Raw genomic sequence first — 14,296 nt, 5'->3', positions numbered from 1 at the left:
AGGGTATCAGAGAATAGTGTTTAAAAGCTACAAAATCAGATTATCTCATTTAATTCTCCAGACAACACTATAAACTAGGAATTGTTAGTCCCATTTTAAAGATGAAGAAACAGACACAAAGAAACATAAATTTATTCAAGGTTACCAGAGTAGAAGCAGAGAGTTGAGATTCAAATCCAGGTCAGATTCCATATACACCACAGATAAACAGGAGGGAAAATTACATTCTCCTCAAGAAAAATTTATTGCTTCTTTTGTATACAATGAAGTATACTTGTCAATTAGTATATATTTATTTTTTTGGTAATACACATAATTTATATATATGTGGTGAATTTGTGGTGAATTCACATAACAATCAAGATGTGAATGTTTTTACTGGATTAAAATAAGGACCATCTATAGAACTGTACATTATAGGTGATCAATAAGTACAGAGGAAAGAAAGCCAAAATGGCACTATCAGAAGGAGTTGAGTAAAAGAATGCAAAATTCTTCTTTAAATGAGGTATTCTTGACTTTACTTGATAAACTGAGCTGGACTGAAACAGAATAACAATGATAAATAGCATAGCAAAAAAAATTACAAGTCAAAATACAAAATACAAAGAGTTTTAGGTATGAGTTCCAACTCTGCCATTAACTAGGGAATATTTTACCTTTTTTGGAGGTAAGAGGTATATCTTATTTCCTTCAATGATTAAATGAAGAATATTTCACAAAATACGTTCTGCAGGGTGCTAGTTCTTACAGTTGGTTAAGAAATAATCCCTAGAAGTGTTCCAAAGTCAACAGGGTTTAAGTTTTTTAAAAATGTTTTAAAATGCATATATAAGGTTGCATTATGAATCTCCAAGAGGAAGATATAGCACATTTTACTTCTAACTTTATTTGACCAAAAAAGAAGAAACCTCACTATCTCGTGGAATCTGCTAAGAACTCTGTCCCAAGGTTCCTTCTAGTCCTAAGTTCCCCAGTAGGTTTGTGAAGGACTCTGGAAAATGGGGGCCACTGGACTGAGGAATTATAAGGGCAATGTTTGATTTTCTACTTTCTAGTCTGATTTGTATACCCCTGGTGCTTATGAATTATTCTCTATTCTGTTATTTACGTGCTGACATTGTAAGTGACCTTAAATTCTGTAGAACAAGTCAAGGTATAAATAAATAAAATGTGAGATATCTATTTAAAAAGTTAAGGAATGCATCTGTCCTCTCCTTTCATTTTAAACATCTGAGACTGTTCATCACGAGTCTGCTTCTACTCTCTGTGTTTAACTTACAGCATATTCTTATAAGTGAAAAGAATGGAAAAAAAACCTCCCAGGTTTACCCACTCACAAACTATGTAGCATATCCTCTGTTTCTTGCTATTCTATGTCATTTCAGCTGTAAAGCCAAAAACTCACATTACCAAAATTAGTCTTTGGTTTTCTCAATGACTTAATAAAAATCTGTTTTCTTACTTATAGACGATCTGAAGTAGGTGAACACTAAGCATTATGTCTTTCACTTTTATCAAAGTAAAATAACATATAAAACACAGAATTTGGTTAAGTTTTAATATAAGTATATACCCATGAAACCATATACACAATCCAGATAGTGAACATATCATTCACATCAGTTAAGGAAATTCTCTCATTGTAAATATCCTTCTTTTACTCTCCAACACCATTCTTCATGTCCTACTTTCTGTGACTATAGATTAGCCTGCCTTTTTCTGAATTTTCTATAAACGCAACTATAGATTATGTGCTCTTTTTTCTGTATGTAGCTTCTTTCACTCAGTGTAATTACTCTGAGATTCATCGAGTACACACTGTTGTATGTATTAACAGTAGCACCTTTTTAATCGCTGAATACTATCCACTGTATAGATATACTGGACTTTGTTTACTTAATTAGCCTGTTGATAGACATCTGACTGATTTCCAGTTTGGGGCTATGACAAAGAGCTGCTATGAATATTCATGTATAATGAACACATTTGCTTTCATTTATCTTGAGTAAACTTAGGAGTAGAATGGCTGGAGCACATGATGGATTTGTGTTTAACATTTTAAGAAACAGAGATACTGTTTTCCAAAGTGGGTGCACCATTTTACACTGCTACCAGCAAAATATGAGAGTTCTAGTTCTGCATCCTTGCCAAAGGCTGACGTGATCAATATTTTAAAGTTTAGACATTCTGATAGATATGCAGAGGTATCTCACTATGGTTTTAGTTTGTTATTTTTCTAATTATTGTTGATGTTGAACTTATTCATCACTCGGATATCTTTTTCAGTCAAATCTCTGTTCAAACTTTTTGCCCTTTTAAAAATTGGGTTGTGCATTTTCTCTATTGAGTTGCGAGAAGTCTTTAATTCTTTGAATGTAACCTTTATGAATCTATTGAGTCTTGCTAATGACAAAGCTTTATCTTCATGAAACCTGATGGTGGAAAAGTGAAAGAGAAAGGTAATTCCACACTTTGTTTTTTGAAGATGTGGAAGAAGTCTCCAGAAACTTAGTGTGAGAAACTAAAAGACATTTTACATACTGAAGAGCTGTCTTTGGTCATACTTGGAGTAAAGCAAACTTCTTTAAGTTCTGATAATGACTAATCTTATTTGGGATGAAAGGAGGTAGAAGATACAGTCTGTCCATTGGGGACTTCCTGCTATAGGATATATTTTCTCCTGCCTTGAAGAAAAGACAGCAAGGTCATATGAACATTCACTCAGTAGTGTACTGGATAAAAGATCATTTAAAACAGATTAGTCAAAATCCAGACAGAGAAATGTTCTGATTTATAGGACAGTACAGTTTCTTCCCTATAGTGATCAGGAGAGCAGTGATCAGTTAATCAAAGTCAGTTAATGCAAAGAAAAAAAAGGGGGGATTTCCCTGCTGGTCCAGTGCTTAAGAATCTGCCTGCCAATCCAGGGGACATGGGTCTGATCCCTGATCTGGGAATATTCCACATCCCATGGGTCAATCTGTGAGCCGCAATGACTGAGCTCTTGTGCCACAATTACAAAGCTGTACGCCCTAGAGCCCGTGCTCTGCAACAAAGGAATCCACTGCAATGAGAAACCCATATACCTCCACTAGAAAGTGGTCCCCCCACATACTGCAACTAGATAAAGTCTGCAAGCATCAATGAAGACCCAGCTCAGCCAAAAGAAAAAATAAAAAAGGACCTGGCTGTATATCCATGTTTAAAAACTACAATTTAACTTAAGATCTAAAACATATAATTGTCTGTCAATTTTGAGGTAGACCTAAGATGGCTGAGCAATGAGGTTCATGGACTGAAATTTTTCTTTCCTGCATAATGCACATGTTAAGTGATCCAGTACTCTGGCCACCTCATGTGAAGAGTTGACTCATTGGAAAAGACTCTGATGCTGGGAGGGATTGAGGGCAGGAGGAGAAGGGGACGACAGAGGATGAGATGGCTGGATGGCATCACTGACTCGATGGACTCGAGTCTGAGTGAACTCCGGGAGTTGGTGATGGACAGGGAGGCCTGGCGTGCTACAATTCATGGGGTCGCAAAGAGTCGGACACGACTGAGCAACTGAACTGAACTGAAGTGATCAGCTATAACTTCAAGTTTCTTTGAAGCGAGATACAAAACTTTATAAATGTTTACAATTACAACATAAAGCAATTCTAGTACTTTCAAGATTTTTCAATGTTTTACAGTTGTTGTCTGCCCCCTGCCACTGCTACTAAATTAAGTAATAATTAAATCACCACCTTTACTGAGTCTAAGGCAGGTAACTTAGTTTTAGAGAAACAAACCTCTTTTCCTACTCATACCATTGACATAAATAGACTGGAATCAAATACAAACAAAAAATTCAATTTGCAAACACACAAGATGCTTCATGTTAGCATGGCAATAATGTGGTCAGCAACCACTGTTTCCGAGGGAATAAAGGGCATTGGTTAATTTGATGTGCTGATCAGTTCAGTTTCTACTTTATTTTGAAAGCTTATTTTTCCCTAAGAAAGATAAAGAAGTTGGACCAAAGAAGAATAAGTCCCCTGAAGGAGGCGCTCTAGTTGAAAATTAGCATTGCTAGCAAGAGCTAAGTCTTGCTCAGTGTATACAGAGCTAAGTCGGTACATGTTTGCTTGATCAGAGGATGTCTTTAGACCTAACTCAGTACTTAACTTTCCACAGGAAGCAGCAAGAAAGAAACGAAGATCCAGCACCAATAATTCCCAAGAGCTTAGTAACCACTTATTCTTGGCCAGCTACCTCGGTAAGGAGCACTCAGATGTGAGAGCTCTTCCTCTCAGGTGGGAGTACTAAGGAAAGAGCATGTATGCCATTTCTCTCTTTCTTCTACTCTGACTTACATGTAGGTGACTTTTCCTTTTCTTAGGTTTCTGATGCTAGAGAATAATTAATTCCAGGTGGCTATGCAGCTGAGACAGTAATCATTAAAGTATACTGAAATCTGTCTACAAATTTAAGTAATCTCAGAATCCATTCCCTAATAACCAACAAGTGGGGGTAAACATTAGATCTCTGGTGGGGAACTAAGACCCCACACGCCTTGGAGCAACTAGGCTCCCGTGACACAACTAGAGAATCTGTCTGCTGCAGGGAAAGTTCCTTCACAACTCACAATTTACTCTTAACCTATTAAACCAAAGTTGACTACTCAAGCCACTAAAATCTTTAGAGTATCAATAAATTTACATGATAATATTTATCAAAGTTGTCACACACTGCTGTGCTGCCAAACATCAACTGCTGGATAACTACCAGGACTTCTAAAGAGATTAATTTCTTCTAGTATTCTGCTTTAGAAAATGATCTAAAGAAATATAAGCAGCAGGTACAAACGAAACATCCCAAAATAAGAAATATGCAAAACTGCAATAAAGACAAATACCAAGAGATGTGTTCTGAGATCTCTGCATAAAGAGTCATAATGTTCTTGCTAATAACAATAATAAATAAATATTTACTGCTTAAGTGAATGAATGTTTACAAAGAAGTGAAGCCCAGATGGTCAACAAATTCTAGTAAAGAGTAAGAGATATTGGAGAAAAATATTTTTAAAATTATTGTTGAACATTATATAGCCAGAGGCAGATGGTATAACATAAAAATGGCACAAATAAATGTATCATTTTGAAGTAAATATTTTGAAGTTGGAAATTTAATAATTATAAAAACTATAAGAAAAATTTTATAACTACAAGTAATGAGAAAAATTGGAAGCAACACAATTTACATGCTAGCTTTGACACAGGAGAATAAAGAGATGTTTTAATTAAGACAGGACTCTTCTCAAAAAACACTGCAATTTTTCTATACTAACAGAATTTCTAATATCAGGATAACTCAGAGTATGTGGCTTAATAAATACAATTATAATTTATATGCAAATATTTAAAATAAATATGCTCCTGTATCTAAGATTTAAAAAACAAAAAAACTTCTGCTATTAATCAGGATTCCTAGAATGATCCAACAAGGAACATGGTGTCTTATACAAGAAATTTTCCCTCTGCAAGTAAATGACCTTATATAATGTCCTTTATATCAGATCCTATTAGGAAAATGGTGTCTTCCTTGAGTTATAGCATAAAAATTATTTCATATAAAATTATTTTATATACATATTTTACATTTATTTTATATAAAAATACTTCACACCCTGAATGACAAATTAGTTTCTTAGTATAAGATGCTCTGCTTATTAGCAATCCAGGAAGAAACAAGTTCTTTTATAGAGAGCCAAGCAACCAGATCTGAAAGAGGAAATTTTGGGTCAGGCATGGTGACATAATAAAATTTATCAGACAGATGGCATCCATTAGGACAAATTGATTCATAGCTCATGTAAAGTTGTAAATAAGCATCATAAAGAATTTTATAAGTAAATTTTTCCTTAAAAAACACCATTCTCTACTTAGACAAGTATAATAGCCGTCTTCCAGAACTCATCCATTCCTCAACTCTCCTCAGACCATTCTCTAGCTGAAACATAAATCAAATCGTGGCATTAACCTCCACTGACTTCCATCATACTTAAATCCCTATTTCTCTTGATCCAATAGTGTTATCAACTCTTTCCCTCCTCACTATGAGTACATTAGTCATCTTCTAGGTCCTCTAAAATAGTAAATTTCTTCTTGCCTTAGCGCCTTTGCAGCACTTATTCCCTCTGCCTGAAATGGGTGGCCCTGAGATTTTCACTAACTGGCTCCTTTGGGTGATTCAGGTCTCAACTCAATCATCATATCATCAAAGGCAATTTCACTTCCTCTAGAACAGCCCTCTGGGCCACTGTCTATTACCTCTTATCACCCTATTTTGCTGTTTTCATACCACCTAAATGCCATGCTTTCTAATTGCTTACTTTGCTTTTTGTCAATGTAAGATTAGCTCCAAGAGAAGAAAGAACTTGTCCATCTTGTTTACCATGGTATCTCTAGGGCCACGCACAATACCCACAGAGCCATTTAATAAACACAATTGAGTAAATTACTTTATCCAGAATTTCCTCACACCATAAACCATAGTCTTTGATCTAGAGTATATTCATATAAATTTGTGGCAGGATAGTGTTTGTAAAGTTTTATGAAAAAGATGAAAATGTGCACTTTCCATTGGTATGATAATATGTTTTTAAACACTTTGGGTTACACAATTCGGTTTGGAAGTAGGAGCTGAGTTTAGCACCTTCCTGATTTTACAGCTGTGAGAACTGCCCCCTCCAAAGAAAAACCAAAACCCTGGAAAAAACTAAAGTCAAAAACAGTCCACAAAACTGTTTAAATCTCAACGTAACACACAGACTGTTAACAACTGTCATAAACACACAGCATGTACTCAAAGAGCATTGGTTTAATAGATCAGAAGATCTTGATTACAAAACTATAGTTTAGCCGATGTAAATTAGAACTTATATTTTGTTTTAATACAACAGTTTTATTTAACTTTTTATATTAGCTTTGTAAGCAAAGTCTGTCTTTTCTGAGTGAAGGAAATAACTGAATATAGCTCTCTGTTACATTCCACCAGTTATATATATTATCTTCACTGGAGACAATGACCTCAGGTAAAAAAAATGAGCAGCCTTTTTCCACTTTACAGAGCTACAACATATGGAAGTTATCATCAGATATCATCTACAGACGGCACAATTATATTTCTATTCCTATAGGTATATGAAAATAGCAAGATCAAAATCAAGAAGTGGAACAAAGAAAAAAACCAGGTGTCAGCTTAATAGAAATTATGCAGGTTTAAATTCTATAATCTACAATGATCAAATCTATCTATATTAGCTCCTTTCTAGTGCTCTAAGACTTTTAAAATCATTAGAAAATGTTTAATCCCCTTTTCCATAAATACAAGTTGTTATCAACACGTTTGACAGACAGAAAGTATATTTAGTTTTTATTGCTTTTTCAAATGTATCATCTCAAATGGAAAGCAGGGGTCAGTAGTAACTACATTTTGGTATATCACCAATCTGTCACTGGAATTCAGTTCCATGTCCAGAGAATAAATGACAATAGAATACTGATGAATGGATTAAATCAAACTGATATGGAGTTATGAATAAAGTAATGAGAAAAAATAATTATGACAGACAACATACAGGATTATCCAATACATGTGTTTCAAAATCACAGTATAGTAGGAGATAGTAAGAAGCTATAAGGCTAACAGACTAATCTTAAACTAAAATGTTCAGAACCAAGTTGCATTTCATTATGTGATGTTATCAACATATTTCAGATAGTACTATAGTAAAGGGGTGTCTAAACCTGAATTACTGATGTTCAGATACAAATCTATTATTAACAAAGCAGGACATGTAGAGGCATTACTAAGGCAGTGAAACAATAAAAATATCACAGGTGCTAAGTTCTCCTTACTGAATGTGTGACCTTGGGCAAATCACTAACCTTCCTGGGTTGGTTTCTTCATGTACAAAAATGAAGGTAATAATGCTGCCTTCAATAATTATAACTCAGCCTTACAGTTAGGGCTCAATGAGATACTGAATAAGAATCTAAAAAGCCTAAAACCTACAAAATTAGTAGTTATATTGTAAGGAGGGAGAAGTTAAATTTACCTTTATATGTTCTAAAACAGCAGTGGCAACATTTGTATGGAGATCAATAAGTCTTTTTTTTTCAAGGAGTTCTGGCAAAGAGCTATAAGTATCAAAAAATTGAAAATTAACTGTTAAAATTTCTAACGAAATGACATAAATTTTAATCAAACTCAAACCTGGGTGTTTCCTCTGAGGAAACTTGGAATAGTAAAACAGGGCCAAAATTACATGTTAAACTATCAACTGAACTTAATCTCTAGGCTTGAACATATACAGTATTTACCACTTTAATACAGTTGAAATGCTTATTTTAAAATAATCTGCCTCCCAAATATAATCATTCTATCATTTCACTTTCTAATTCCAAAACGTGGAGGTTTAGAATAAAATCAGATTAATGCGAAAATTTTACCTGTATTTCTAAAACATGGAACTTTCTCTCCTTGATGGTATTTAAAGTATCCAAAAGATACTGCTTAAACTTTATCTGACACAGTAACAGCAGCAATGATAAAATTAACAATAACTCACCTTACCTTATCATCAATACTATCTCAATGACAAAATTACTCCCATTACACAATTCTAACTAGTAAAAGAAACAAATGATCTGCTATATAAAGGATTTATGTTGGTAACTGGCAGAAAACAAGAAAATTCTGTAAAGCAGTGATCCTTCAATAAAAAAAATTAAAAGAATAAAGGAGGGAACCCAAGTCAGCTTGACTGCAGTAAAAATACAATTAGCTCTTCGGACTTAGAGGTATATGCTATTACTATTCCCAATCATGAAAAATATTTATCGATTTTTTAACTTCCAATATAAATCATATCTACAGAAAGACTTCAAAGAGGATATACTGCTTACTTACCTAACAGCTGATGTTAGCTTAGCAGTATTGTCAGAAAGCATACTTATGGCTCCTTCATCTTCACCTTCTAGTCCCTGGGAAGGAAAAAGAGGTCCCAGTAACTACTCAGAAATCCCAAGCCAAAGCACTGATTTTCATCAATATATTCCTAGGATCACTGATAAACAGCAGTAAGATTTAGGTCACCCAGAATAATAAATCTTCCCCTCTTAAGGAGCAAGCATCTGCATTTTTGATAGTTATAGAAAAATTCTAGTCATCACCAATCTAACAAATGGTTGGATGACTAAAAAGGAAGCATCTGGCATTTTCAGATAAAGAAATAGGTCCAGAGACTTGCCACAGGTCACTACATATAGTAATAAATAGAGATGGAGTTTGAAGTGAGATCAAAGTATAGTAAAATGAGCAGCACTGGAACACACATGTCTAAAATAAACTCACATATATTTTTTCAAATCATAAATTTGTATTAGTTTTTTTAATGCTCCCTCTACTCCTCAGAACTTAAGATTTCTTTTTTAAAAAAATCTTTTATGTAACAATCTTTTAAGAGAACAATTTTTTTTTTTGTTATTAAAGCAATGGAAGGTCTTGAATTTTTATAACGGAAAAAAGTTAACCTCTTTCTCCTTCCAGATGTCCTCCTGCTTCCCTTATATTACCAAGAAAGCAAACAGAATCTTACCATAATGCTTTTAAGTCGTTTAACCTCATCTTCCTGTGCTCTGTAAGACTCTAGTTCTTGCTGAACTGATTCTGCAACTTCTGGGAATGGACTAAAACAGTTTTGCAGAAGAGGAATTATGAGTGTAAAATTAAAGATTGACTTTTGTGTGAATTTTGAAACATATACAATGAGGATTATTTTAAATATACTTATTTATATTTGCATATATTTTATATACAACATAGGCAGAAAACATTAGGATAAATCAAACTACATTTTCTTGTGATATCTATTTACATTCTAAATACTACTTTAAAATGTATATCATAATACTTATATATATAAACAAATTTAAATTTTATTTCTATTCTTTTCACTAACTGTATCGATTTTTCTTCACCTTTAGCTATTAGAAAAAATAAAAAGATATTGAAGTGACTGAAAAACAAAGGAAGAGAAGCCATGGTACATCAAAGACCAAGTAAGTATTACGACCCATAGTGCCAAAGGGTCCATGTAACTACAAACATGTATCAAAAAATATTACATATAAGTAACTGTGAAAAAAAACTTTCAAATCTGTAAATTTGGTATGTAGAACACCACTGGTAAAAACAGAATGTAGGCCAGTTTTGTTGGTTCAGTCCCTGATATCTTCTCAGTATGTACAGCTGCTAAACTCCTCAGTTTAGTAGCAATTTCCATAGACTTCAAATACAACTCATCTGCAATCATTGAGCAATTCAGGTAGAAACGGTCATGCAGTGTTAATCCTGAATGTTATCTAGATGAGTATGTGTTGACCATGAAATAGTTCCTTCCTAACATAAGTATTTTTCATCTACAGCCTTAGGGGAGGCCAGAAGCTTTCTCTCTTTTAAGGAAGAAATGGTCACTTCTCATCAAGCAATAAAACAAAAACTTTTCCCCATTCCTCCACTCTGATACTTGATAATACTTCATTAATGATGAGCAAAGAAATGACAAAATCTGAAATGATTGTGAGGAACACAGTCCAGTTTTACATGACAAATGCAGGCCCTAACTGAGATCCAGAGGAGTCTGTTGGCAAAAGATAGCAGCGAGCAGGTAAAATGTTCTGGCTCATCCTTAAAATTTCTAGTACCTTTAGGTCTCAGGGCTGACAGACAATGATCACTGCCTGCATTTACTGAGAGATTACTGTATGCAAAGGTTCCCTGTAGCTCAGATAGTAAAGAATCTGCCTGCAATGCAGGAGACCTGGGTTAGACCCCATGGGTGGGGAAGATCCTCTGGAGAAGGGAATGGCTACCCACTCCAGTCTTCTTGCCTGGAGAATCCCATGGACAGAGGAACCTGGCGGGCTACAGTCTGAGGGGTCACAATCAGACAGCACTGAGTGACTAATACCACTACTACTACTACTGCTATATGCCAATACTATGCTAAGAATCCGTCTCTATTGTCTCATTTAATTCTGACCACAGTTTTGTAAGGTAACTACATAGTATTGACAGTTAAGACCAGGGACTTTGGAATCTGCCAGAACTGGTTTTCATTCTGCTTTTACCAATGAAAGCTGGATCATTTGGGGTAAGTTACTTCTTTATACTATGTCAATCTTCACAACAACCTTCTGAAATAGGACAATAGATAGAATTACCATCCCACATCTTACAGATGAGGAAAATGAAGCCTAGAGAGATTTAGGTCACTTGTTTTAACTCTGTGGTGTCTCCCAGTGTCTGTGCCCGTATTACTATCATTGCATGATATTCAAAGTAGGGGCTATTTCTACCGAACAAAAAATTAAAGTTCATACTATACAAAGTTCATGCTCTTAGATTGTTCCTAAACATATGGTCTAAGGAAAATATTCAAAATTTCCATATGTGAATAAAACTGTTTTCATTTAAGTTTTTGTCTATTAGGGAATGTGATCTTTAAAGTTAACTTTAAAATATCTTGCATCCTTGATAAATAATGTAAATTCTTATACTTTACTATTCTAAAAGGAAATGTAGACAATGGGATTTCAAAGAGAAGAAAACCATCTAAAATAAGGAAAATTACGACAGTACCCAAAACTGCATTAGTCAGAGAGAGGGAAAGACAGTGACTTTTCACTGCAGATACACTAAAACTATTTGTTATAGCAATATGATCTCCAGTGTTAATAAATTTAAAAAAAAGAGAAAGGTGTAAATAAAAAGAAATAAAACACACAAAAAAGCCCCATCATGTCGAACCAAGTCTACACCCTACTTCTCTTTAAAAATAAGACCAAAAAGAAAGCAGACTCAAGGACACAGATATATAGAGATGGATAGACAGATGCTACTATATATACTGTAGCAGTTCAAACAGTCCAAATTATAATAAATAACATTGTATTTCCATAATTGTTGATGAGCAACATTCTTTTTCTCTCAGAGGAATGATTTTTCTGTTTCTTTAGAAAGATTCCTCTAGCCATAATACCACTAGATAACTTACACAGCAGTTACTGAGCTCATGAAATACCCTCAATTAAGGGATCATAGCAACACATGGGATCTATAATAAATCAAATGGCAAATTGCTACAATTTTTTCACCTATTATTCCTAATGTACTTTGAATAAAACTGGTTTTCAGGCTTAAGTATTTTCTTCACAGATAGCTAAAATTGGGTTTGTCCGAAGGAACAAAAAGGGTAAATCACACCTTGATGTTTCCCGATCACCAAAACCAATCTTAATAAAAGGCAGAAATAGTGCTACAGAGGGTCAATTGGAACAGAAATGAAATTTAAAGACTACGTATAAAATCTATAAAATCATATGGAATGGATATTTTAAAGGGAAGTGATCCCCAAAAAACAACAAAAACAACATAAGAACTAGGAAAGTAAGCAATAAAGACATAGCTCCTTAGACTATTTAATTTACAGTTCTTATTCACTGCATAGATAAACCATTATGACCGGTTTTGATTTTTTTTTAATCAAATTAATTAAGTCAGGTGACATTTTTGCATTTTTTTAGGGGTTGAATCTTTTACTTATTAATGTTTTTCTTATTTACCTTCCTTTATGTTTCTGCCAAAATTTATCAACTGGAGTTAAGTCATAAGACTTCTTGTTTTTTCTCTTTGGTCTAGCACCAGCTGGAGAATTCTCCATTCCTGAAGACTCTTCCAAGTTAACTCTGTTCAAGTGGAAATCCTAGGAAAGAGTAATCCTGTTTTAAGTAACAGTTTTCTAAGTTTAAGAACATTTCCTACAACAATAAAAATAACACAGATTATTGCTGCCTTATCTACTATTTCCAAGGTCAAAATACAGATTCTGAAATTTAAAAGACCTTCTTCCAATGTTTTACTACAAAAAGGTACTTTTAATTGTTCACGTATTTTAATTAAGCAGTAGATGCATATCATTACAATTCAAAAAATACATAAAACCATGTTAAGGTTCTTGTGTATCCTACTAGCAAAATATTTCTGCATATGTCAGTAAACAAACATCCCTTAAGTTGTAAAGAATGAGATTATATTTATATACTTAGTATTTCACTTTTCTCAATTAATAATGTATTTAGAGCTCTTCTCTGAATATATACATCTATCTTATTTTTATCATGTCTACATAGTAGTTGAATATTTGACTCTATTTATTTGATCCGGTCTCTTACGCTGAATTGTTTCCAACAACAAACATAATCTTAAATATAATTTTTAAGCTCTTACAGGATATTAATAGCCTGATCTGTTACTTGATGAACTGCATTAAAAAAAAATTATAACAGAAGTTCCAATAATAATAGCATTCCCTTTCACATAAATGCTAAGAGCCAGTCAGACTAGTGGTTGCTAAGCTTTCCTGTGTACACATAATTTTACTTACTTGAGGTTCGATTCCCTTCCCCTCTTCTCAAAAAACAAACATACAAAATTAATGAAGTTATCTTTTTAGTTCCTTCATGTAACAGCAATGTTTTATGGTTCAACTCTATTCTGAGGAATAGTGAACTAGGGAAAACATGGACATCAATAAGTGAGTAAATGAATGATAAGCAAAAGAATTCATATGGAGAAATTATCTACCATGACTGTGATAAAATCATCTTAATTCTAAGATATGTGCTTAATGATTAAGCTTTTAGGTCTTAGCAAATTGACTGTAGTCAATACAATTTAATTTCCTATTGATAGAAAAAGGTCATTAATACTGTGTTTATATCCTTAGACCATACCTTATAACTTTCATGAATAAATTTTTTATAGTAGCTTACTTCCTAGCATTTTCCCCTTTACACAAAACACCAGAGTGTGAAATATGTAGATGTCTAACTGCTGGTAGAGTAAGTAATAAGTCTACTGACAAAGAAGAGTATACTATATTGTTAGTATTATGCCTTTCCTATAGACTCTTTAAATTATCATAGGATAAACATAACCCTATTTAATTCCTTTTCTCAATCCATATATTAACCTCACTTTTGCACAACAAATCATCCATATAGGAAGCAGCACAATAAATAGATGTTAACAGCTACATCTGAGAAGATCCTTTGTTTTTAAAAGTTATGTAACAAAACAAAGATAATGAAGAAGAGAAACATTTCTGAAGTGCTAAGCTTTACGAACTAGAATTTCTAGTGAAGTACTATTTCCATGGGGATGACACAGTGCATTCAAAATCAAA

The 14,296-nt window shown here is 33.7% G+C and overlaps 1 protein-coding gene across 1 annotated transcript in view; it reads right to left on the bottom strand.

Annotated features, from left to right (window-relative positions):
- Positions 1-14,296, bottom strand: part of SCFD1 (sec1 family domain containing 1) — a 109,354-nt gene that overhangs the window by 49,171 nt on the left and 45,887 nt on the right. Inside the window, exons 11-14 of the mRNA XM_005695203.2 lie at positions 12,675-12,814; positions 9,647-9,737; positions 8,959-9,032; positions 8,105-8,186 (exon numbers count right to left, since the gene is read on the bottom strand). Coding sequence (XP_005695260.1) covers positions 8,105-8,186; positions 8,959-9,032; positions 9,647-9,737; positions 12,675-12,814 — 387 coding nt within the window. The remainder of the gene's footprint in view (positions 1-8,104; positions 8,187-8,958; positions 9,033-9,646; positions 9,738-12,674; positions 12,815-14,296) is intronic.

Source organism: Capra hircus, chromosome 21 (genome assembly GCF_001704415.2).
Source record: "Capra hircus breed San Clemente chromosome 21, ASM170441v1, whole genome shotgun sequence".
In the NCBI taxonomy this organism is placed as follows: Eukaryota; Metazoa; Chordata; class Mammalia; order Artiodactyla; family Bovidae; genus Capra; species Capra hircus.
This window is presented reverse-complemented; position numbering and strand designations above follow the sequence as displayed.